Here is a 26194-nt window from a genome sequence, read left to right on the forward strand (position 1 = left end):
AAAATGCCAGTCCTGAAACAACTGGAGGATTTTAGCCACATGAAAGGCTCTAACTAGCTTGGGAAAAAAAAATCTGGGGGGTGGCCCTTTTTGTGGATTTGGCCTGCTCATGCCTGTTGAAGTGTGAGGATCCTTGATTCCGGAAGTCTGGCCATCTACAACTTGATATCCAGATCTGATCCAATGAAGTCTACAGCTTGAATCGGGTGGAATGTGGATTTGGCTGTGCTGATAGTTACTCCTAATTGGCAGAACAGACAGAGAAAGAAGTCTATAACTTGAAAAAGGAAATCCTTAGTGGGAGTGGTTAATGAGACAGTTGTCCAAGTGTGGGAACACCTGGAACCCAAACAGCCTGAGATAAGCTGTAACAACTGCCATGCACTTGGTAAACACCCAGGAACTGAAGTGACACCAAAGGGCAGGGCTCTGAACTGCAAGTGACTGGCTCCCAGCTGAAAGCAAAGAAACCTCCTAGAATGTCTGTCCATTTTTATGTGGCAGTATGCATCTTGAAAGTCTACTAAGAACATTCAATCATCCCTTCCTCAACAAGGGAAGAATGGACTGTACCATTACCATCTGGAATTTCATACGTTTCATGTACTGGTTCAAATGACCAATGTCTATGATTGGCCTTATGTCCCTGTTTTTTCCTTGCCACTAAAAGAACCTTGAGTAAATTCCAGATTCTTGCTCATCTGGTGGGACCTCTTAGATAACTTGCTTGTCTAGCAGCTTTCTTATATGTAGAGCTGCTGCCTTCTGTTGACAGAGTAGCACCCTGGGATGTTTCCTTGAGCACAGGGGAAGAGAGAAAGGAAATTGTGTATCCCCTGGTTATAACTATCTATACCCAAGTGTCTCAGGTGACTGACATCCAGGCTACTGGGTGAAGGGATAAGCATCCCTGACTGCTTCCAAAGTACGGCAGTCAGGTAAAGGTTTAGGAGGAGCACTGAAAAGACCTAATGGAGAAAGAAGCCAAAAGCCTTGGTTATTCAGACCACTTCTGCCAGAGGGGTGACATCCACTATTACCACCCTCCCCTCCGCCTAGGGGGTGGGGGTACTACTAGTAGTATCTGATGCAAAACCTTGGGACTTGCAGAACCAAAGTTTTATCTCTTCCCTCAATTTCTGGAGACAGTCTTCTGGGTGGTAGGAAAATGTATTCCTATGCAAAACAAGGTTTTGCAGTCTTGGTCATTTCTGGAAAGTGTCTATATCATGTTATGTCTAAAAAGGGTGGAACCATCACGGGGGTGGGGGGGCAGTGATAAAGGACATTCTAAAGTGTTTTGCAGACACACATCTATGTATACCGCCCAACAGTTATGCCGGTGCCCGCTGCTCTTTGTAGCATTTGAAATGAGAAGCATGGACATGTTCAATGAAAATTAAAGGGCAGCCAACTGCATGTCAGCAGATTTCTTTTCTTCCATATATAGGGGACCCAGACAAGGATTTGGATAGCTCCTTAGTCAAATCCTTCTGGAAGCATGCTATATGACCCAAATAATTCAGCTCCCTTGACAGCAATGATCACTGAAACACATACCAGTTTCACAAATCGGTCAAACTACAAAAATTAATACAACTATCACAATGACAGTCCGAAGCAAAGTCAGATAAAAGGAGAGGACTTAATAGCAGCAGCCTACATTTAAAGTGGAACCTGTGTGTTGAGAGAGAGCCTTACAAGACTATCTGCAAATATATAGAGCTGAGTATATTTTTCTGTATTATTCTGTATTATAGAGCTAAATTGTTGCTTAGATATCTGTTGTCTTACTGTTCTGCAAATATACAGAGATCAGTATATATTTTTTTTGTTTTATAATTTGCACTCCGATTCCTCACATCTCATTTGAAACTGTCTCCCCCACCCCACCCCATTTTGGTTTCTATAGCTTGTGTGTTGTTAACTCAAGGTTCCTTAATATGACTTAATAGCAGCAGCCTGCATTTAAAGTGGAACCTGTGTGTTGAGAGACAGCCTTACAAGACTATCTGCAAATACATAGAGCTGAGTATATTGTCTGTATTATTCTGTATTATAGAGCTAAATTGTTGCTTATATATCTGTTCTTACTGTTCTGCAAATATACAGAGATCAGTATATTTTTTTTGGTTTTATAATTTGCACTCTGATTCCTCACATCTCTGTTGAAACCCCCCCCCCCCGTTCTTGGTTGTAGTTTAAATTTGGTGGCTTTTGCAGTGCCCGCCCCACTGTAGATTTGATCTAGGACACTCCCCCAGTCCCATCTCTTTACCGCATTCTACCTAATAAACCCTTTCTGCACTTGCTTTTAGTCCTTTTTTAATTTAATTACATTTTTTCAAACTGTGTGTGGACTAATATTGCTACATACTCAAGTGTGCCAGCTTGCACTGCATGTAAATTGTTTTTACTACTGTTTTTGCTACTTTTCTTAAAAAAAAAAAAAAAAAAAAAAAAAAAAAATTGTAAATCTGTTTTCTACCTTTCCTGTAATTAGTGTTCCAGATAGAGATTTGCTGTATCCAGGACTATTTGTAAGCCTCTGAGCCCCCCAAGCCTTTCTGTGTTGGAGGGAAGCCTTCTAGTTTATCAGTTGGAGTGGTAAGCACTAGGTAACCTGTCTACCACATAAGGAGTGGTTCTGGCCCAGAATTTGTAGTTATTGGCCGTTTGGGCAGTCTTCCATCTCTCTCAACTTTCTGATTTGAAGGCCCGCATTTGCACTTGTTTCTGTCCTGTAACTCCTGGGCCCATCTCATTTGCTCACAAAAAAAAAAAAAAAAGATCTGCTTTTACTGTATTTGTGTTTCTTCCTACTTTATTTTGCTTTTGCGTCATCTTAAAAGTACTCAATTGTATTTATTACTGCTTGGTGTAACTCATTCTAAGCCTTTTAGTTTAAGCACTTGGGCTTCAGACCAGTTGTTTTACATTAGGAAGGTTTGTGGCCTGCACTGTGGTGGCAGGACAGGTAGCTTACATCCTTCGAAGTTGGGAACTGCTGATTGAGGGCTCAGTGTCTGTTATTCTAAAAGTGTATTAATTCTGGTTTAAGCACTTGGGCTTCAGGCCAGTTGTTTTACATTAAGAAGGTTTGTGGTCTGCACTCATGTGGGAGGAGAGGCTGGACTCTGCCCTTCTGAGCTGGGAATTTCTGGTTAAAGGCTTATAGTGCCTGCATATTTGAACTGCTTCTTACTGAAATTGGTACACCTTGTTTGCTGTAGCATAGACTAGATCCAGGCCTGCTGAATCTAGCTTTGTTTGTATGCTTGTTATTTCCCTGAAAAGCTAATTCCACCTAAAACGCGGCTTTTCAGCGCTTCTGTGGATCCCTAGTGATACCTGCATTGCTTACTGTACTTATTTCCTTGTTTCACTTGAAAGAAAGTTACTGTTTGTCGTTTTTGCATTTAAGTTATCTGTAACACATTGCATTTAAGTTACCTGGCACTTGCTCACTAAAGCAATTATATAAGTCAGCACTAAAAAATTAAAAGCACTACACCCTCACAAACTCCCCTTGAGTACCTTGTTCCCCACTGGCCCTTTTTTTTCAATTATAAAGGAATTCCCAATACTATTCTAGCATGTCCAAAGGTCAGTTGTCAATCTCCTCTCCGGTCCAGCTGGTGAATTTGGGAATCTTGAGGCAATGTTACAACTGCCTCATGTACACAGACAACCCTCTCCTCCTCCAAAAAATTCCAACACATGTGAGAGATGCAACCATATAGCCATACTGGAGGCTAAGCTCTCTCAACTCAGTACTGGAGAAACCAGTCAGGAGGAGAAGGAAACCACACTCACTACAATTCCAGTCTCACATAGACCTACCACGACAGTAAACCAAACACACAAAAACATACTCGGAGGCTCTAAATAAAAATCTGCCTAAGCAGCAGAGACCTCCAAAGCAGACACCCAAGCAACCGCTACCCCAAAACAAAACACGTGCAACACATAGCTCACAAAGCCAGTGTGCCGAACAGTCACAGCCCTTAAGGCTAAACACACCAGATACACTTGTAATAGGTGACTATCGTCAGGCACACTGACGTCCCGCTCACCAGGCTGAACAAGGAGAAGGTCACGGTGTGCTGCCTGTCGGGCGCTAGGATCCGCCACATAACACAAGCACTCAGGTCACTCCAAGGCAAGTATAAATATGACTCAGTCATTGTCCATGCTGGTGTGAATGACCCGAGACGTACCTCCCTGGACTACATGAAGAGAGACATAGAGGAGCTCTCTGAGCATGTAGCCCAGGCCGTTATGACCCTGACCTTGAGTAGCATCTTACCTTCACCAAGAATGATGCCACAATATGAAGACAAGATGATCAATTTCAACAATTGTCTTAAGTATTGGTGTCATTCAAAGGGGATCCAATGCCTGTCAGCCTGGGATGACATGCTCGACAAGCCACGATGCTTCGCTAGGGATGGCTTGCACCTGTCACCCCTGGGCTTTCGGATATTGGCAAAGGCTACCCCCATAGTGCCTTTTTTAGGCAAGGCTCAAAAGACAAACCCACCTCTATAGGTATCACAAGGGATAAGAAACTAAGAGTAATGCTACTCAAAGCCAGAAGTCTAAACCTCAAGATGCACACACTCGAAACTCTCCTTAGCATGGAGAACATAGACATCTGTGCAGTAAAAGAAACTTGGTTCAAGGCTCCCGAGAGCACCCCAGCACTACCAGGTTATACCTCATACCATGCTTTTCGGCCCCAAAACTTGGACCGAACCACAAAAGGAGGGGGAGTATCAATATTCGTCTAAGATACCCACACTTCCATGTTGGTGGCACAGCACGAAGCATCAGAGACTATCCATGTGCAACTAACAGCGGTTAAAACTGCCTTCCAGTTTATAGCCTGCTACAGACCACCCTCCCAAACCCAGGAACCCCACTCGGCCTTCCTGAGAACACTGGAAAATTTGAAGGTCTCTCCAAACACCATTATATTGGGCGACTTCAACTACCCAAACATAGACTGGGAGCATTACTCTAGCTCCAACACCCTAGCCCAAAGGTTCCTAGAATTTATAAACTCAAATGCTATGGAACTTGTTACCACTCCCACAAGAGGGGAAAACATACTGGACCTGATCATCACCAACATGGGGACTCTATGCTCCAGACCAGAAGTGTATCCCTCACTGGTAAGATCAGACCATAAACTAATCTCAATGGATATTCACATCCCGACTCCACCCCCTGCCCTGAAAACCACAGTGAAAAACTTCTCTAAAGCAAATTTCACACTCCTCAAAACCGAGGTGGAATCCTTCAAAGCCCCCGGGCCTGTGGAAAATACGGCCCAGACCGCAGAATCCTTTATAAACACATTCTATGGATCATGCAATCCCAAATAAAACCAGGACCCAATCCTCCAAAGGCAGACATCCTGTCTAGTGGACCCCAGTCATAAACAAACTATACAATAGAAGGAGGAAGCTACTACATGATAGAGCAAAATCCCAAAAAGGGAAGGCATCTCTGATCAGTATTAGCAAAAAACTACGGGCACTCATAAAATCGTCTAAGGCAGGCTTCGAGAAAAAAATTGCACACGACACTAAGGATAATCACAAGGATTTCTTTAGTTATGTTAGGAACCTGGGTGGGAATTCCCAGATATGCTCAGAATTAGTCCAAAATGACAAAAAATACACCGAACCCACAGACATGGCCAACATCCTAGCTGACAGGTTCAGCGCAAACTTCTCCCCCCATCCCCAACAAAAGGGCAAATATCTATCCCAGCAGAGTGCTGCCCCCCTGACATCTCAGATGCTCAGGTAAGAGCTGCCCTCTCCAAAGCAAAAAACACAGCATCAATGGGACCAGACGGTGTCCCGGGCTGCGTCCTATGAACTCCAAGAAGAGCTAAACCCAAACATAAAACTACTGTTCAATCTCAGCCTTACTACAGGATATGTACCCAAAGAGTGGCGTACAGCAACAGCGGTCCCTCTCCACAAAGGTGGTGCCTCAACGGATCCTGGAAACTATTGCCCCATAAGCCTGACTAGCTTGGTCTGCAAAGCTATGGAAAGGATCATCATGGACCTCATAAATAAAGATACTGGGGACCTACAGACACTGGATCCTACCCAGTTCAGCTTTAAGGGCAGATCCTGCCTCTTAAACCTGGTTGATTTCTTTGAAACAGTCACCAAGGCCATTGACGAGGGGAAGGTGGTCCACACAGCCTACCTGGACCTCACAAAAGCCTTCGATACAATACCCCACTCGGGCATTATAGATAAGCTCACCAGCTTAAATATAAACCCCTATGTCACTAGATGGGTTGCAAACTGGCTCAAGGACAGAACCCACATGGTTAGAATTGCTGGAGCCATGTCAGACTCCAAACCAGTTACAAGTGGCGCCCCGCAAGGCTCAGTCCTGGGACCGCTCTTGTTCGGCATATATTTCTCAGAGGTACAGGCCAACACGGAAGAACTGTGGCTGACCAAGTTCGCAGACGACTGCAAACTGGGTGCCATAATCGACTCTCCAGCCGACACAAGCATCCTCCAAAAGGGCCTCATAGAAACAGACAACTGGTGCCAGAGCCATGGCCTCAAGCTAAACACCAAAAAGTGTATAGTCATCCCCTTTGGCAAAAACAAAGTGCCCACACATAGGTGGTAATCCATTAAGTACAGAAGTAGTAATTCGGGACCTAGGGACCCAAGTTGATCGCAATCTCTCATTTGACAACCACGTGGCCAAAGTGGTTAGAAAAACAATTTTATATAGCCCACCTAATCATGAAAGAATTCACATCTAGATCAGGGGAGGTCATCGTGCCTCTTTACTCATCCCTCATCAGGCCCATAATTGAGTACAATGCCCCTTTTGGGATGTACCTTACCAGACACCTGCAGCAACTGGAAAGACCCCAAAAGTACCTCACCAAGAGGATCAAAGGGCTCAAACAGATGCCATATGCTGCCCGGTAAAAGAAACTCCAGCTCTACTCAGTGGCATACTGCCTGCTCAGAGGCGATCTGTGCCCGACGTATAAAGCCATGTCCAACCCAGAATTAACGGACATGCTGCACCTCAGAAAATCCAAATCCCATCAAGCTACGTGCTCAAGAGACTTGAACCTCAGCAATGAAATAAATAGGACATGCTGGAGGGCCAGATTCATAACCCAGAGGCTCCCTTCACTCTGGAATAAAATCCCAGTCCAGGTTAGGCAGAGTCCCTCATTGACACTCTTCAAGAGGAATCTTGATGAGTGGATGGGAGATCGTAGGTTTACCCCGGGTATCACTTCTGTGTCACTGTTAGACAGAGGCACAGTATACTAACCTCGAAAAAGGGCATAACAAAATTAAGTTAAATGGGTGGCGAAAGCCAAACACACTCTGGCTAGGCTTATAAATGCCCTAGGGCAGATAGCCTAGTATGAACCTATGAACCTATAAGAATCAAACAATAACAAGGAAACTTGGAATAAAACAAATTAACAGGGGCAACAACTGAAGTAAGATAAAAGAAGATAAAAGGTTTTTATATGCACACACACAAACACACTATATATATATATATATATATATATATATATATATATATATATATGCACACACACACACATTATAAATATATATATATACATACACACACACACACAAATATATAAATATATAATATATATGTGTGCGTGTGTGTATATCTATACAGAAATAAAAGAACGAAGAACAGAAATAAAGGACAGTAAGTGAATACATTTCAAAGGTTCAAAAAGAAGCACTTGGCAGTCACCCAAGCTTAAGCACAGGATAGTGTCTGATGCAAATGAGTGGCGAAAGAATTCTGAGGTAACTTAACAGTAGGGGATTGTGAGTAAGGGAAGGAGCCTCAGCCTTGGATCTAAAGTCTGAAAGTGGCGAAGTCAGACACTAGTCGGATCCGATAACCCATCAGTTAAGGAAAGGACAGAAGAGACATCAGATTAGCCCAGTCTAAGGATGTTTTTACAGACAATTATGCCAGTAACATTCCATGAAAAGTTCATAAAAAATGTGAAACCATTTTGAGATGCAGTGTTTTATATACACACACAAAACTGCCGACAGCAGCCAGTGATTAAGGAACAGCCTTTTGGAAAATGGTTAATTATGCAAGAGATCTAATTGGACTGGTAAATAAACAAAGGGGAAAAAATGTCCATACTTGATACACACACACACAGCAAAGCGGACTCCGTAAATAAGACAACCATACTGTACAGAAAGAGTTGGTGATGAAATGTTCTCTTCTTTTTAAAATGTAAAGCACTAAGGGGATAAAACAAACTAAGTAGTGGATAAAAGTTACCTGTAGAAGGTGCCTGGGACCCATGAGGAAAAGATGTAGAAGGACGGGCTGTACTGACGGACCCTTCAAATAAAGAAGCCTTAACTTCCTGGCAGATCAGTAGGAGGATTCTTCACTTGTAGAACTCAAAGTAAAGTGGAAATCTATGGTGATGCACCTAGACAACCAAATAGCACAGCAAGTTTTCCCCTGGATAGATGGCCAAGGGTCTATGAAGCAGTGGAAGAGTGATGATCCTCACTGTTTAAGGTATTACTGGACTTCTCCAGGGCAACTCCATGTCTACAAAAGGACCCATTTCAAAAGGTTATCCATGGACCTGATCAAGCATTTAAGTCAGGAGGAGGAAAACCGTATATAACAGTTTTCTTTGATTACGCAGAAGTCAGGATGAGGAAAACAGTATATAATAGTTTTCTTTGATTACGCAGAGCTGTCCAGAAGTCATTCCCTTGCAGGAAGCATTCTTAAAGTCCTTTGATAGAGTGTTAGCATTAATTTGAGGACAACAGGGATACACAAGTAGATGCTGATAGACCAGAGAACCTCTTTATGTATCCAGTGATGAAAGTTTTGTGCTGAATGCCACACGTTAAATAATAGAGAACACCATGTGGACCACACACGAGCAGAGCAGTTCAGTAACAAATTAAAACAATGTTGCAAGAAGTCACTGACCAACATGAGAAAATATGATACTAACATGCCTTATGGGAGTACCACAGACTTCTACAGGGTAGTCCCCATTTGCATAAATATGCGGACCTTAACCCTGGTGACTGGTGGATACAGCCAACGCACTGTAAAGCATGCGGCCCAGATGCAGGAAAGTTTAGTAGCAGTACTACTACTAGTGTAAGAGCACATGACTAATCAAGTCATCCAGTGCAACACTAAAAACAGCGCCAGACTTCTGCTCAGCATTTAGAAGGCAGTAAATGACTGAGAATACACATTTTCTAAGTTTGTTATGAACAAACGTATACATTCTACGTTCCTCCTGAATAGGGTTTTTTTGTCACTGTAAATTATGACCAAACACATTGCAAGAAAATAAAAGTGTGTGTGTGTTTCTTTATACTAAGAATGCCAAACAGAGTGCAACCTGAAGCTGAGGATCATGACATGTTATTCTGAGAAATTTGCTCTAGTGTTTCCATATGATTAAAGTCGTATAGTTTTATACTGTTCAATATGACTAGAAATCTTATAAAGCCATTTGGTCCCTCAGTTTTGCCAATCAGCTCATACAAACACACATTTTTTCATAGGGTGATAGATTCAAAATGCAGCTGCACTGTCTCACTGGTGTATTCTTATGAAACAAAACAAATACTCCTTTTCTCAGAAAAATACTGACATTTCCTGTGATTGTAGTTGTTGCAGCTTATATCTTTACTTGTTCGGACTGGCATGCAGACAGTTGCGATTTCATTTTCTCTAAATGCTTTTAAGGTATATACTATACAATATAAAGATGACCATCCAATGATCTTATCCTGGAAAAAAAAATCAAAATATCTACCCAGCAGCAAGCAATTACCTGCAAATCAAAAACAACATGAGATACTATAAGTGAGACATTGTCATTCGAAGTCAGAATAAAATTCAGGTAAGTGCTGTGACTTCAAGTAAAATGAATGTGCATTTACTTACAAAAGTGATTTTTCTCATTTTTATATGTTACAGAGTAAACCAGCACAACAATTATTTTTTTTTCTATTAAAATTCAAGATAAAGCTGCACCTTTGCCTTTGAGGGGAGAAGCCCAATCTAAGGGTGTGGTATAGATAATTATGCCAGTAACATTTCATGAAATTTGCAAGAAAAAAATGTTGAATCATTTTGGAGACAGGCATTCACATACAAGCAAAAAAAAACAAATAAACAGTTGTTTGGGGGAAGTCCTCTAGAAAACAGTCAACAGTAAAACGGGCTAATAAAGGTTTACAACGTTTAAAGATCCCAAGAGCCTTTTCTGTTTGATAAAATGTTTAATCAAAAATTCCATACAAGGAAGCTTCCTCCTACAAAACTGCCATCTACCCTTCAGAGTTCAAGTGGGAATTTTCAAAAAACAAACTTTTGCCTCCAGCTTACTAAACTTTCATAAAAGTATGTGTGACCATTTTTTTATCTAATGGCAGAACTCAGCAGAAGGCACACACTTAACATTTCATAAAGCAAGATGCTTACCTGTCCTCAAAATATAGTTATGGTATGGTTAGACAAGACACTATTAAAATCAGTATGCAAAACGAGAAATGACCGTACATGCACTGAAAATATTCACTATGCAAGATAACTTACTTACCAAAAACACAGGAAGCTGAAATTTATCATTTAAAATAACTGCTTGAACACTACAAGGTCCACAAAGTCTTGCAACTATCTCACTCCCACTGAAGAAGTTTGCATGAAAAATGAACAGAAGCATTCCAGATCCTGGGAAGAGAAAATAATACAAATATTCTTTTGAAATTATTCATAACTCTGCTGTTATAACAGTACACATACAGAATTAATAACACATATAAGTAACTGTTTATTACATAACTGTTTTCTTAATCCATCAGTTGACCAATAACGGGACCCTTACTGAAGGGTTTATTTATTTACTGCTTGTTAACCACGTGCATGTGAAAGTACAAAATTTAGAGACAGTAAGATCAATGGCAACACAACTGTGATAACAATTAGAACAAATAAACAGTAAGTTAATGCCACGATAATATATATAGTATGAAAAAGAAGATGCGTCTTACCATAATGTTCTGTCTGTGTTGTTCATCTTCACCAGTCCTTGACAGTGGGTTCGGTTCTGAACCCTCGGAACAGACTTGGCTGTATCTTTCAGCTCATGCTCTCCAAACTCTCGAGCTAGGCTTTACCCATGATGCTCTCCAAACTCTCGAGCTAGGCTTTACCCATGATGCTCCTCACAGAGATTACCTAAGATCGAGTTTGCCAGATGATAGTATAGAAATTAGACTGGTTAAGTAGAGATATTCTAGAGACGAGGCCATGTGCAAATCCTTAATGAGAAACTAGTTCAGGACTAAGACAACTACTAAAAGTCTTGGGATGGGGGAAGGAGGATGGGTATGTCAAGGATTGATGAAGATGAACAACACAGACGGAACGTTATCGTAAAACATAACTTCCTTATCTGATGTTGTTAATCTTCCCCTAATCCTTGACAGTGGGACAGAATTCCCATCTCCTTTAGCCTTGGGTGGTTTCATGGAAGAATATTGCGAAGCACCATAGAGCCAAAGGATGCTGGAACCCTTGAGACCTGGTCTAATTTGTAATGAGAGGTGAAGGTATGATGAGAGGACCATGTGGCTGCTGCATAGATGTCATTTAGAGAAGTAAAAAACAACAAAAGTACCAAAATCCAACACTGCAGACTGGCAAAATAAAATAAAAACTTGAATTCAGAACAGTAAGCGCGTTCACGGTGTATCAAACCGGTTCATCAGACTGATAGTACACACTAGGTTTAAAAAGCTAGCATAAAATCAATTAACACCATCACTAAAAACATTTTAAAGAAACAAGTCTCCAAATAATTTAACTTAGATGAACATCAGTAAAAACATTAAGAAAAAGCTCATACATGAAATAAAAACTGGCAAAAATACAAAACATTTAAAATGTCAGTGTTTAAGTGGTCTTGCTTTTAAGAATGGTTTTAATGAAACAACCTCATTTAAACCTAGTTCTTTATCTGCATTCAGTGACGGAATCCATTTCTGTTTAGCAGATTCTGTCCTGTTCCTAATATCCTCCCCCTCTAGAAATTCTCTGAAATTATTTCTAGCACCACAAAGCTGAAGGTATGGTCAGCACGAAAATTCATTACATGTTTAGCAAGGGCATTCGTATCTTTCTTATTTTTAATATACCTCTGATGTTCCAAGATTCTATCCTTAAGCTGTCTGTTACTCATACCTATATAAAATGCAGGGCACTTAGCACAATAACCAAGATATAGGTTCATAGGTTGATACTAGGCTATCTGCCCTAGAGCATTTATAAGCCTAGCCAGAGTGTGTTTGGCTTTTGCCACCCTTTTAGATTAGTAGACTGTGCCTCTGTATAGTAGGTCACAGAAGATAGCCCTTTTAAGGTTAGTTTACTGTGCCTCTGTCTAGCAGGGACACAGAAGAGATCCCAGGGGTAAACTTACGATCTTCCCATCCACTTGTCAAGATTTCTCTTGAAGAGGGTCAGTGAGGGGCTCTGCCTAACATGGGTTGGGATTTTGTTCCAGAATGAGGGGAGCCTCTGGGATATGAATCTGTCCCTCCAGCATGTCCTATTTATTTCTGTGCTGAGGTTTAAGTTCCTGGAGCGTGTAGCTCTAAGGGATTTGGATTTCCTGAGGTGGAGTATGTCCATTAATTCTGGGTTGGACATGGCTTTATACGTCAGGCACAGATCGCCTCTGAGTAGGCGGTAAGCAACTGAGTAGAGCTGGAGTTTCTTTAGCCGAACTGCATAGGGCATCTGTTTGAGTCCCTTGATCCTCTTGGTGAGGTACTTTTGGGGTCTTTCCAGTTGCTGCAGGTGTCGGGTAAGGTACATCCCAAATGGGGCACTGTATTCAACTATGGGCCTGATGAGTAGAGGGCCACAATGACCTCTCGATCTAGATGTGAACCCTTTTGTGATAAGGTGGGCTATATAGAAGGTCTTTCTAACCACTTTGGCAAAGGAGAGATTACTATCTACTTGGGTCCCCAAGTCCCCGATTACTTCTTCCGTACTTAATAGATTACCACCTATGTGGTAATTTGTGGGCACTTTGTTTTTCCCAAAAGGGATGGACTATGCACTTTTTGGCATTTAGCTTTAGGCCATGGCTCTGGCACCAGTTATCCATCTCTGTGAGACCCTTTTAGAGGATGCTTGTGTCAGCTGGAGAGTCGATTATGGCACCCAGTTTGCAGTCATCTGCGACCTTGGTCAGCCATAGTCCTCCCGTGTTAGCCTGTACCTCAGAGAAATATGTTTCTGGTCTTACAATCAGTGTAGAAATCTATTTCTACCTGAAACTTATTATGTGAATGTACATAATTCATACCTGTATGAATAAACTTACAGGCTGTACAATTCCTACATTTAAAAGTAACTTTCCTAGTTGATGTTAAAACTGTAGTAGTGGATGCATTATAGCATAGGTGCCTCTTCAATGACCTACTAATTTTAAAAGAGAAGTGTGGCACTATCTATAACACTTCTTAGCTCACCCACTGTATCTAAAATATCCCAGTTACGTTTGATGATATCACAGACTCTATAAATATCTGTCATATGGAGACTAGTATTTATAGAAAATCCACTTGGAGGAATTGTCTACTTCATAAGAGTAGTATGCACCTCCGGCATATCCCTAAGAACGTGATTAAGGGACAAGTACTTAGGTTCATGAGACCCCATAACGAGGATCAACAGCTTAGTTCAGCACTTGAGTTTCTGAAGAAAGATTTCTTAGAGAGAGGGTACTTAAATTAATGAAATTGATAGAGGCATAACAGATGCATTGAAACAGAGACAAAGTAAAGAAAGGCCCTATTTCTCTGAACCACTGTTAAATGAAGATACTCATATACATGAGAGAACAGATGTCCTTACATTTCCTTTAACATACTCATCAGATACTTATTAGAGTCTGTGATATCATCAAACGTAACTGGGATATTTTAGATACAGTGGATGAACTAAGACGTGTTATAGATAAGAGTTTTAACATCAATGAGGAAAGGTACTTCTAAATGTAGGAAGTGTATAGCCTATAAGTTTATTCATAAAGGTATGAATTATGTACATTCACATAATAGGTTTCAGGTAGAAATAGATTTCTACGCTGATTGCAAGACCAGAAAAGTACAGTTTTGTACCTACCATAAATGTAGATGTCCGATAGGCATGCATCTGCAGTCCTTACAAATGGGTTGTCCTGTCGTCAGGCAGCCCTTCGGTCAGCCGGATTCCAAAGTCTGGGTCTGGCCTCGGCTGGTGTCACACTTCACCCGACGTCATAGCTGCAGTTCTTCGGGTATAAAGGCATCAGCCGACGCCATTTTCCTCGGTGTTTCTTGCCCCAAATGCCAGGTGCCCTCTAGGAAGGCTAAATTTGGATAAATGCAAATGGTTCCAAATAGTAGAGCAAACAAAAAATAAGCATGTATGTACATATATACAAACAAATACACCATAATAGATTCCCCCAGCTAGCTACAAGATGGACAAATACCCTAGGAGTACCACAGAGGGGAAGGAGGGTGGGTAATCCTGACTGCAGATGCATGCCTATCGGACATCTACATTTATGGTAGGTACAAAACTGTACTATGTCCTTCAAGGATGCATCTGCAGTCCTTACAAATGGGTAGAATACCATAGCCAAACTGGGGGAGGAGGAGAAATAAGATTATGGTGTAGTTAAGATCCCTTGCAAAACAGTAGTGGCAAAACCTGCTCGGGATCTGGAGTATAAAGGTAAATTATAATGCTTGGCAAATGTATGCACGGAGCTCCAAGTAGCAGCCTCTAAAATGTCTTTGGTAGCCACTCCTCGTAAAAAAGCTGTGGTAGTGGCTGTAGCCCTTGTAGAGTGAGGCCTGATGTTTTCTGGAGTTTTCTTCCCATGGTAGGAGTAACAGAATCTAATGCAATTTCCTATCCACTTAGAGATTGCCTGTTTTGAAATTGCTTTTCCTTCCATTCCTGTTGCATATGCTACTAGTAGCTGGTCAGTTTTTCTATTGCTCTTGGTCCTGTCCAGGTAGTAACGTAATTGGCTATGTACATCCAAGGTATGCAACAGTCTTTCTCCCCTGTTCTGTGGGTTGGGGAAGAATGTAGGTAGGTGGATAGCTTGATTTAAAGACACCCTGGAGACCACCTTTGGCATAAAAGTAGGATTAGTTCTCATGGACACTCTATCTTGATGGAAGATCAGGAAGGGCTGTACTGCCATTAATGCCTGTAGCTCAGATACCCTTCTTGCTGAAGTGATTGCAAGCAGGAAAGCAGTTTTCCATGATAAGTACTGTAATTCTGCTGTTGCTGCTGGCTCGAAAGGAGGGAGTGTCAACTTTTCTAGCACAAAGTTCAAGTCCCATGCTGGCAATGGTGGCTTCCTAGGTGGCTTTACATTTTTAATCCCTCTCAGAAACTGCCTGAGCAGAGGATGTGAGAAGACTGGAGGGTCCAAGTTGTATTCTGCTGAAATAGCTGATGCATGAATCTTAATGGAAGAATAGGACAGGCCGTTGTGGAAGAGCTCTGCCAAGTATTCCAGGATGTTAGCTATGTTTACCAGTGACAGATTCTCTCCTTTTGCAGTACTCCAAATGAGATATCTTTTCCATTTTGCTGAATAATTTTTTCTTGTTGAGGGTCTGCGAGCCTCCAAGATAATGTCTTTAACCCTTTGAGATGAATATGGGTTATTTGGTCTTGTGCAATGTTCCAGGCAGCCAGCTGCAGTGTTTTCAGGTTTGGATGCAGGGTTTTGAAGTTGTTCTGTGTTAACAGCAAGGGAACTAGGGGCAGAGGCCATATTTGTTCCCGAGACATACTCCTCAGTAATGGGTACCAATGTTGCCTTGGCCAGTCTGGAGCTATCAGGATGATCCTTGGACGGTCTTCTTTGATCTTCAATAGCACCTTGTGCATCAAAGGAAGAGGTGGGAATGGATATGCGGTCAGGTTTTTCCAACTGAAAGATAGGGAGTCCACTTTCCAAGCAAGTGGGTGGTACGTCCTTGTGCAGAATTTTTTCAGTTGGTGATTGTGTGGGGATGCAAATAAGTCTATTTCTGGTAGTCCCCATTTCCCTGTAATGGTTTTGAAGATGTCCGGATGCAGCATCCATTCGTGGGCATCCGTGGTAGTTCTGCTTAGGATGTCTGCTAGTATATTTTCTTTTCCTGGCACAAAAATTGCTTGTAGCTGAATGTTGAAGCTCAGTGCCACATTCCAGAGGTCCATTGCCATCTGGCATAGAGGGTATGAATGTGTGCCTCCCTGTTTGTTGATGCACCACATAACTGTGGTGTTGTCCGTCCTTATCAGCAGTTGACCCTGTCGAAGAAATGGTCTGAATGCCTGAATTGCCAGTTTTACTGCCAGCATTTCCTTTTGATTTATGTGTAGGTGCAGCTAGTCTTGAGTCCATAAGCCTTGTATGCACTTGTCCAGCATGTGCCCCCCCCAACCGAGGTCTGAGGCGTCTGTTGTGATGGTCTGGCTTGGTTGAGTGCTGTGGAAGGGCAGTCCCTTGTTTGATTGACAGGCCTGAGCCCACCATTGGAATTCTTGTTTCAGGCATGGAATTATTGGAATTTGGGTTTCTAGGCTGTGCTTGTGCTGAGACCATAAATTCCTTAGGTACCACTGTAACTTTCTCATATGTAGTCTGGCATGTGGAATCAATATTATGCAGGATGCCATGTAACCGAGAGCTTGCAGGACTTTTCTTGCTGTTAGCTGGCTCTGCTTTGTTAATGCCATTAAGTAGAAAGGGAGTTGTTCCTGTTTTTCTACTGTCAGGAATGCCATTTGTTTTGATGTGTCCAGATCTGCACCCAAGAAGGTTATCCTTTGGGATGGTATCAGCCTTGACTTTTTTATATTGACTGTGTATCCCAGGGCTTGTAGTAGATGAATGACCCTATCCAAATCTTTTAATTTGTTTTTGTTGTCCGTTTGTAACAGGCAGTCGTCCAGGTAAGGGTAAATTTGAATTCCCTGAAGCCTGCAATGAGCAATTACTGATGCCAGGCATTTCGTGAATACTCTGGGAGCAGTAGATAAGCCAAAGGGCAATGCTGAGAATTGATAATGCTCTGATCCTGCAAGAAATCTGAGGTATCTTCTGCAATTTGGTCGTATGGGGACGTGCAGGTATGCCTCCTTGAGATCTAGAGTTACCAGCCAAGACTCCTTGCCCAGCATGGGAAGAAGCTGCTGTAGGGTCAGCATTTTGAATTTTGGAACAATGAGGTATGTGTTTAAAGCGGACAGGTCGAGAATAGGTTTCCATTGGTTTTCTTTTCTTGGTACCAGGAAGAGTCTGGAGTAAAATCCTTGCCCTTGTTCCATAGATGGTACCCTTTCTACAGCTCTCATCCTTAGTAAGTGAGTTATTTGTTCTAGAGCTTCTGTCTTCTGATTTGGACGTAGGTTTGGCATTCCTCTCTTCCTTGGTAGAGTATGGAAGTGAAACCTGTAACCTTGGTCTATTGTCTGTAAAATCCATTTGTCTCCTGTGATGTAATGCCAGTTTACTGAAAATAAGGCTAGCTTCCCGCCTAAGGGTGCCTCTAGTTGTTCCCTGGTAGGCGGTGCCAGAGCCAAGTCACTGCGATTGTCCTGTGGAAGTGGTGGTGGCTGGATCTGTGGCTGTACCTCGCTGGTTGTTAGCCTGCCACTGACGTCCCCTGTAGGCACCTCTGGATTGACCCCTGCCTCTTGAGCGCCTATTCCTGCCTCTCGGAGCTCTGGAGGTGTCTGGAAAGGACCAATTCTTGGAAGGCCAGTTCCTGCTAAACCTTGGAGGCTGGACCTGCAAGAAATCCTTGACTGTCTGGACAGATTTTGCTTTCTCTTCCACCTTCTTCAGCACCTGCTGCGAGGAGCCAAACAAATTGAGCTTATCCATGGGAGCATCTAGGAGCTTTGATTTAACATGGTCTGGTAAGGACTGCTCTTTTAACCATGCATGTCTTCTGATCACTGTGCCAGTCATGGCTGATCTAAAGGAAGCCTCCAGTGCATCATAGCTGCATTTTAAGGAATGATTACTGACCTGCTGAATGTTATGTACCATTTCCTGTACAGATTTTTTGTCTAATGGTTCATCCGAGGACAGTTTTTTAGTTAATTGGTCTAACATAAATTCCTGATCATGAATCATGTGGAATTGACAGTTCAAGGCCCTAGCTGAAAGAGTAGCAGAAGTGTAAACTTTTTTACCCCATCTCTCTAAGGCCCTAGATTCCCTTTCAGAGGGGAGGGGGTTTTTGGCAGAAGTAGCTGCTACAGCCTTGGGTCCCTGGGAGATAGTTTCGGGATCTGCAAAAGGGGCCTTATACAAATGATAATGTGTGTCCGGAACCCTGTAGTACCTATCGGGCTTAGCAGGGGCAGGAGGAAGAGAATCAGGAGCATTACAAGCATCATTAAAAGCATCATCCACAACAGTAAGTACTGGAGGAATGGCTAAAGGCCTATGCTGTGGCAAATGCAAAAAGGTTCTAAGCCTTTTCCTAGAGTCTTAAAAATCCTGGCCCTGCCATTGAAATTGTTCCCTCATAGCATGCAAGGTTTCCCCAAAAGAAAATTCCTCAGGCGGAGAGGCAGAAGGAATGGACTCTTCTGCATCAGAGTCCTCATAAGGAGAAAAGGGGCCCTCAGGAGGGTTTGAATTATCTGATTCATCAGAGGAGCCATCTGAAGAAACTGGCTCAGGGGGCTCTACTCTAGTCCTCTTCTCTGGAGGTGGGTGAGAGGCCCTGTCTGGATGTGGTTGGGATCCCAGGATCAAAGAAATGAGATCCTCTGCTAGACTAAGCATTTGTGAACTAGAGCTAGGCCTGTGAGAGGGGGTCTTAGCAGGCACAGATTTGGTAGTTTAGCTGCTTTAGCCCTGGCAAAGGCCTTAATCGACATGGATGCAGGAGGCCTAGCAGCTCCACGTGCAGGGGTAGAAATATCCAAAGGGATAGTATCAGATAAATCCTGTGAACCTGCAAGAGCAGGTGGGATTTCAGTAGCAGATTCAGCCAGGCTGGATGAGGCCTCGGTAAGTGGCAAGCTTTCGGCTGAAGGAAGAACCGTGGACTCGGTTTCAGCCGAAACCGAGACACTCGCGGTTGGCTTAACCGCGGTTTCGGCCGAAACCGCGGACCGCGAGTGTCGGTCCTTTTCCTTGCGCTTTTTAGAAATTTGCGTAGTCGGAGTATCCGACGGCATAATGTAAGCAAAATCCGAGCCGAGAAACTCCTGAGCAAATTCCGACCGACGTCTAGGCGTCCGTCGGTTGAAAGAAGCACAGGCTAGACAAGCTGCTACGTCGTGGTCTGGGCCTAAGCAAGGTAAGCAGTAAGAGTGGAAATCTTTATGAGGTATTTGTTTCCCACAAGTTAAACAGTTATTCACTTTTTCAGACATCGGCTGAGGCAAGAAAGAGTCCCCAACGGGGTACTTAGCTTTTTAGAAGTCTTCGGTACTTCTAGTAGTAATCTCTGGTTCTGACCGACCGGCACTTGCGAACAGCTTCTGCTTCGGGTGCCACGCGGCAAGAAAGACTGAGGAAAATGGCGTCGGCTGATGCCTTTATACCCGAAGAACTGCAGCTATGACGTCGGGTGAAGTGCGACACCAGCCGAGGCCAGACCCAGACTTTGGAATCCGGCCGACCGAAGGGCTGCCTGACGACAGGACAACCCATTTGTAAGGACTGCAGATGCATCCTTGAAGGACATCATAGTACATCTTAGTTATTGTGCTAAGTGCCCTGCATTTTATATAGGTATGAGTAACAGACATCTTATGGATAGACTCTTGGAACATCAGAGGGATATTAAAAAATAAGAAAGATACAAATGCCCTTGCTAAACATGTAATGAATTTTGGTGCTGACCATACCTTCAGCTTTCTGGTGCTAGAAATAATTTCAGAGAATTTAAGAGGGGGGGGGGGACATTAGGAACAGGACATAATCTGCTGAACAGAAATGGATTCTGTACTGAATGCAGATAAAGAACTAGGTTTAAATGAGGTTGTTTCATTAAAACCATTCTTAAAGGGGGTCTAAATTATAAGATTGACTGTTGAAAACATCGAACACGATATGGTCGATGTCTTCAAATGTCAACCTTACAAAAAGACCCTTCCCCCCCAAAAAAGAAAAAAAAATACACTAACGGGTTTAAGTAGGGGGGCAAGCCCCCCTGCACCCCCCGCTACTTAAATATACCTATTCCGAAACCGCACACTGCAGTAAAAAGAAATCGCCACTTAAGGAGATTTCCATTTATGCATTCGAGATTCTCAGCGTTCGCTATTCTCATGTCGACAATGTCAGATTAGACATTGTCGGCATTCGAGAATATAATATAGACCCTTTTAAAGGCAAGACTACTTAAACACTGACATTTTAAATGTTTTGTGTTTTTGTCAGTTTTTATTTCACATATGAGCTTTTTTCTTAATGTTTTTACTGATGTTCATCTAAGTTAAATTATTTGGAGACGGTTTCTTTAAAATGTTTTTAATGATGGTGTTAACTGATTTCATGCTAGCTATTTAAACCTAGTGTGTACTTTTAAGAATCCGTCTGATGAAGCGGTTTGATACAACGTGAAAGCGTTTACTATTCTGAATTAAAGTTTTCATTTTATTTTATTTTGCCAGTCTGCCATGTTGGATTTTGGCACTTATGTTGTTTTTTACTTGGATTTCTTTAACCGATCCATTCTAATTCCTGGTGTTGTGCTTTTTTATATAGTCATGTAGAGAAGCTCTGGCATGAAAAACCTCTGATGTTGCTACAGCTCTTGTTGAGTGGGCTGTTTTTGGGAAGATGAAGTCCTTGAGAGTGATAAATGAATGTGAAGCAGTCTCTCAGCCATTTAGCTAAAGTAACCGGATTGCCTATTCGGAGAGATGAAAAGGCTACGAATAACTGAATTGATCTGACTTTTGAAACTCTTTCGTTCTGTGGAGATAAAAGTACAGTTTTGTACCTACCATAAAAGTAGATGTTCGAAGATCCACATTGCTGCAGTCCTTACACTTGGGTAGTCCGCTGTCCTCGGTCGGCCCGAGTATCAAAGTATTAGGCTGACGTCGGTCAAGGCGCTCAAGACTGACATCAGGACGTCAGGGTATAAATGCGCATGACCGACGTCATATCCTCAGTCTTTTCTTGCCCCAGATGTCAGAAGACCCTAAACAGAAAGGTCAAAAAACCAAAATACAACAAAAAACAACCAACCACCCCTGTACTAAGCATATGTACAATATATACAATATTTACAATATGTACAACCCAAACCACACAACCGCCTCTAACTACAGAGGGGAAGGAGGGAGGGTAAATTGGACTGCAGCAATGTGGATCTTCGAACATCTACATTTATGGTAGGCACAAAACTGTACTATGTTCTTCATCTCACATTGCTGCAGTCCTTACACTTGGGTAGAATCCCAAAGCAGAGATAAGGGAGGATGGCAAAACTATAAAGCAGTAGGAGCTGCCAAAATGCCCTGTAAAATTGCAGTGGCAAAACCAGCCCTCGATTTAGAGTGAAGTGGAAGGTGATAATGCTTAGAGAAAGTATGCACTGAACTCCAAGTAGCTGCCTCCAAAATATCTTTAGTTGCCACCCCCCTTAAAAAAGCTGTAGAAGTGGCAGTAGCCCTAGTGGAATGAGGCCTAATCCCAGCTGGAACCTCCTTGCCATGATGGGAATAACAGAAAGCAATACAAAACCCAATCCACTTAGAAATAGTTTGTTTTGACACAGGCTTGCCCTGAGAACCCAAAGCAAAAGAAACAAACAACTGCTGAGACTGCCTGAACCCTTTAGTTCTGTTCAAATAATATCTCAACTGCCTGTGTATATCCAAAGTGTGCAAAATCTTTTCCCCTTTATTTTGGGGGTTTGCATAAAAAGTAGGCAAATGAATAGTTTGGTTTAAAGCCACACTAGAAACCACTTTAGGCATAAAGGAAGGATTAGTACGCAAAGATACCCTATCCTTATGGAAAATTAAGAAAGGCTCAACTGCCATAAGGGCCTGTAATTCAGAAACCCTTCTCGCAGAGGTAATGGCCAACAAAAAAGCAGTCTTCCATGATAAATATTTCAACTCAGCAGTAGCTGCAGGCTCAAAAGGTTGTAGAGTAAGTTTCTCCAACACAAAATTGAGATCCCAAGCAGGAGTCGGAGCTCTCCGTGGGGGTCTTGTATTCTTTGCCCCTCTAAGGAATTGCGTAAACAAGGGATGAGAAAACAATGGTGGTTCACAGTCATAGTGAGCAGAAATTGCTGCAGCATGAATCTTAATAGAAGAGAAGGACAAACCTTTGTCCAGTAACTCAGTAAGATATTGAAGAGCCACACTTAAATTAGGCTTAGAAACATCAAAATCCTTTGCTGCACTCCAAAATAAAAATCTCTTCCATTTATCTGCGTACACTTTCCTTGTACTAGGCCTTCTGGCCTCCAAAATAACACTCAAAACTTGCTGTGGCAGCTGAGATCCTCCAGGGTTTAAAACAGAATATGCCAGGCTGTCAGGTGAAGAGAGTGAAGCTTGACATTGAGTAAATGACTGTTCTCCTGAGACAGCAGGTGTGGAATCGAAGGCAAAGGCCATGGAGGCTCCCGTACCAGACTTCTCAGTAATGGGTACCAGTGCTGTCGAGGCCAATCTGGAGCTATTAAAATCATCTTTGGCTTGTCCTGTCTGACCTTCAGGAGTACCTTTGGGAGGAGAGGCAGAGGTGGAAAGGCATACACATGAAGATTGTTCCAGCTGAATGAAAGAGCATCCACTTTCCAAGCTGTGGGATGAAACCTTTTTGTGCAAAACTTTGGCAGCTGGTAGTTTAGTGGAGAAGCGAACAGATCTATGTCTGGAGTTCCCCAGGACACTGTCAATTTCTGAAATACATGAGGATCCAATTTCCACTCGTGGGGATCCATAAGTTGCCTGCTCAACACATCTGCTAAGGAGTTCTGTGCTCCCGGCAGAAACCTTGCCTGAAGATTTAGTTGTAAACTGAGAGCAGTCTCCCACAAAATCATTGCTTGTCTGCATAGAGGATAAGAATGCGTCCCCCCTTGCTTGTTGATGTACCACATGACAGTTGTGTTGTCTGTTAGAATCAACACCTGCCCTGGAAGAAGTAAATCCTTGAAAGCTATTAATGCAAATTGGACTGCTAACATCTCCTTCAAGTTGATATGTAGATGTTGAAGTCTGGCAGGCCACGTGTCTTGTACCCACTTTCCATTTAGATGAGCTCCCCAAGCTTTGTCTGAGGCATCTGTCGTTAGAATCTGACTCGCCTCTGGCCGGGTCACAGAGAGTCCCTTGTTTAGGAGACATTCCTGAGCCCACCACAAAAATTCCTTTTGAATGCAAGGTATTATTTGAATGACAGTGTCCAAATCTTCGCAGTGCTGTGTCCATACATTTTTGAGATACCATTGCAGCTTCCTCATATGCAGTTTGGCATTGGGAAGCACCAGAATACAAGATGCCATGAACCCCAAGGCTTGAAGGACTGTCCTTGCAGTCAGCCTGGACTGATGAGACAATTGATGGAAGTAAAGAGAAAGATTCTTTTGTTTGTCCGGGGTCAAAAAAGCCATCTGGGCTGCTGTATTCAGTCTCACACCCAGAAAGCACATGTCCTGAGAGGGTACTAAACTGGACTTTATTTCGTTCACAGAATACCCCAGGCATCTTAACACTGCTATCACATATTGCAAATGATGAAGAAGTTCGTCCTTTCCTTGGGCCAGAATCAGGCAATCGTCCAAATAAGGATAGATCTGAATTCCTCTTAGCCTGAAGAAGGCTATCACTGGAGCCAGAACCTTCGTGAACACTCTGGGCGCAGTAGATAAGCCAAAGGGCAATGCAGAGAACTGATAATGTGAAGTCCCAGCTCGAAAACGCAGATACTTCCTGCAATTTAGCCTGATAGGAACATGAAGGTAAGCCTCCTTGAGATCCAAAGTCACCATCCAGTGATCCTTGCCCAGCAGAGGTAAAAGCTGTTGTAACGTCAACATTTTGAACTTGGGAATGTCCAGATAAGTGTTGAGGATAGATAAATCCAAAATTGGTCTCCACGTGTTCCCCTTCTTTGGCACTAGGAACAGGCGAGAATAAAATCCTAGGCCCACTTCTGGTAGAGGGACCGGTTGTATGGCCCCTATTTGGAGCAGCAGAGAAATTTGCTTGCGAGCCTCTAGTCTTTGCTGAGGAGGAACGTCCGGCATGCCTTTGAAAGGAGGCAAGGTATGGAAATAAAATCTGTAACCTTGGTGTATGATATCCAATACCCATCTGTCCTGGGTAATCAAACTCCAATTTTCTCTGAAGAGTGCCAACCTTCCTCCCAAAGGTGCTGCCAGACAAGAAGGATCTGGCAGCTGAAAAGGTAGGTCATTGGGCCTGTTTACGAAAGGACTGGCCCCCTGTTCTAGGCCTGAAGGAGCTCTGAGCTCTGCCCCTACCACGTCTAGATCTACCCCTAGACTGTGACTCATAAGAAGGGTATGTCCACCCCTTAGCAGGCCAATTCCTACTAAACTTCGGAGGCTGAACTTGCAAAAAATCTTTAACAGTCTGCATAGACTTAGCCTTGTCTTCCATTTTCTTCAAGACTGACTCAACAGGTGAACCAAACAACACATCAGACTGTAAAGGAGCATCCAAAATCCTTGTCTTAACATGTTCAGATAAATTCTGATCCCTCAACCAGGCGTGCCTGCGAAGAACTGACCCAGTGGCAGCCACCCTAGACGAGGCCTGTACAGCATCAAAACCACATTGTAAAGAATGCTTACCCACCTGTTCAGAGACATGTACTAAATCTTGTAATTCCTTACACTCAATGCCTTCCGCCAGAGCATCTACCTTAGACTTCAGTTGAGAAAGTAGATAATTCTGATATTTCAACATATGAAACTGGCAATTCAAAGCCCTCATAGCCAAGGTGGAAGAAGTATAGACTTTCTTTCCCCATCTATCCAAAGCTCTGGCCTCTATCTGGAGGAACCGGATTTTTAACAACAGAGGCCTTGACACCCTTAGGTCCCTGACTAACAGTTTCTGGGTCCGCCCTAGGACTCTTATAAAGATATTTATGAGCCTCAGGCACCCTATAATACCTATCCGGTTTAACAGGAGCAGGAGGCAAAGAATCAGGATTAAGTGAAGCCTCCGAAACACATCTTCCACAACATCCAGAACAGGAGGTATAGCCAAAGGCCTATGCTGGGGTAAAAGTAAAAACTCCCTAAGCCTTTTCCTGGAATCAGAGAAGTCCTGACCTTCCCACTTAAAATGTTCCCTCATGGAATGAAGAGTCTCTGAAAAAGAAAAATCCTCTGGAGGAGAAGCAGAAGGGGTAGAATCATCTGCATCAGAATCAGAATAAGGAGAATACTCCTGCAAGTCTTCAGCCGAAGACTCTGAAACATCTGAAGGCTGCTCAAAACTCCCCAACTCTGGTTCCATCCTAGGCCTCTTATCTGGAGGGGGCAAAGAACCTCTAATCAAAGTAATTAAATCTTCTGCCATTTTAAGCATGTGCTTCTTGGGCACAGAACCAGAAGTACTAAGAGTAACACCAACAGAATCTAAACCTGGCCTGCCTCTGGGAGAAGCCTTAGAAACAGAAGGAGAGGGCCTAACCACCTTAGGAAGGGAGGGGAGTACAGTAACCTGAGAAGCCCCTTCAGCCTGACCTGCCTCCTGGGAGGCCACATCTTGCAATAACAAAGTCTCCCCCTGAGACTCCAGAGAAGCCTCCGGCGGAACCACCGGTTCCACTGACTCCTCTAAAGAACCGGCGTCCGGTACGGACGACTCTTCTTGTCTGGGTTTAGCTGCCTTGTCTTTGCGCTTCTTTGAAGAAGCGGGCGTCGGAGCGTCCGACGGCATCTTATAATTGCACCGCTTCCCAAAGACTAACCTGGCACAATCCAGCCTTCGCTTAATAGTGCGCTTATTGAACCTAGCACAAAAGCGACACCCTACAACGTCGTGCTCAGGCCCCAAACAAGGAATACAC

At 43.0% G+C, this 26194-nt stretch overlaps 1 protein-coding gene across 1 annotated transcript in view; it reads right to left on the bottom strand.

Moving 5' to 3' along the window:
* MPHOSPH8 (M-phase phosphoprotein 8) overlaps nt 1–26194 on the bottom strand; it is a gene marked incomplete at its 3' end in the record, with an annotated part of 1147086 nt that overhangs the window by 232887 nt on the left and 888005 nt on the right. The window contains 1 exon segment of the mRNA XM_044072830.1: nt 10667–10797. Within this exon segment, the coding sequence (XP_043928765.1) occupies nt 10667–10797 (131 nt within the window).

Source organism: Protopterus annectens, chromosome 5.part1 (genome assembly GCF_019279795.1).
Source record: "Protopterus annectens isolate FY-2018-M chromosome 5.part1, PAN1.0, whole genome shotgun sequence".
Taxonomy (NCBI): Eukaryota; Metazoa; Chordata; order Ceratodontiformes; family Protopteridae; genus Protopterus; species Protopterus annectens.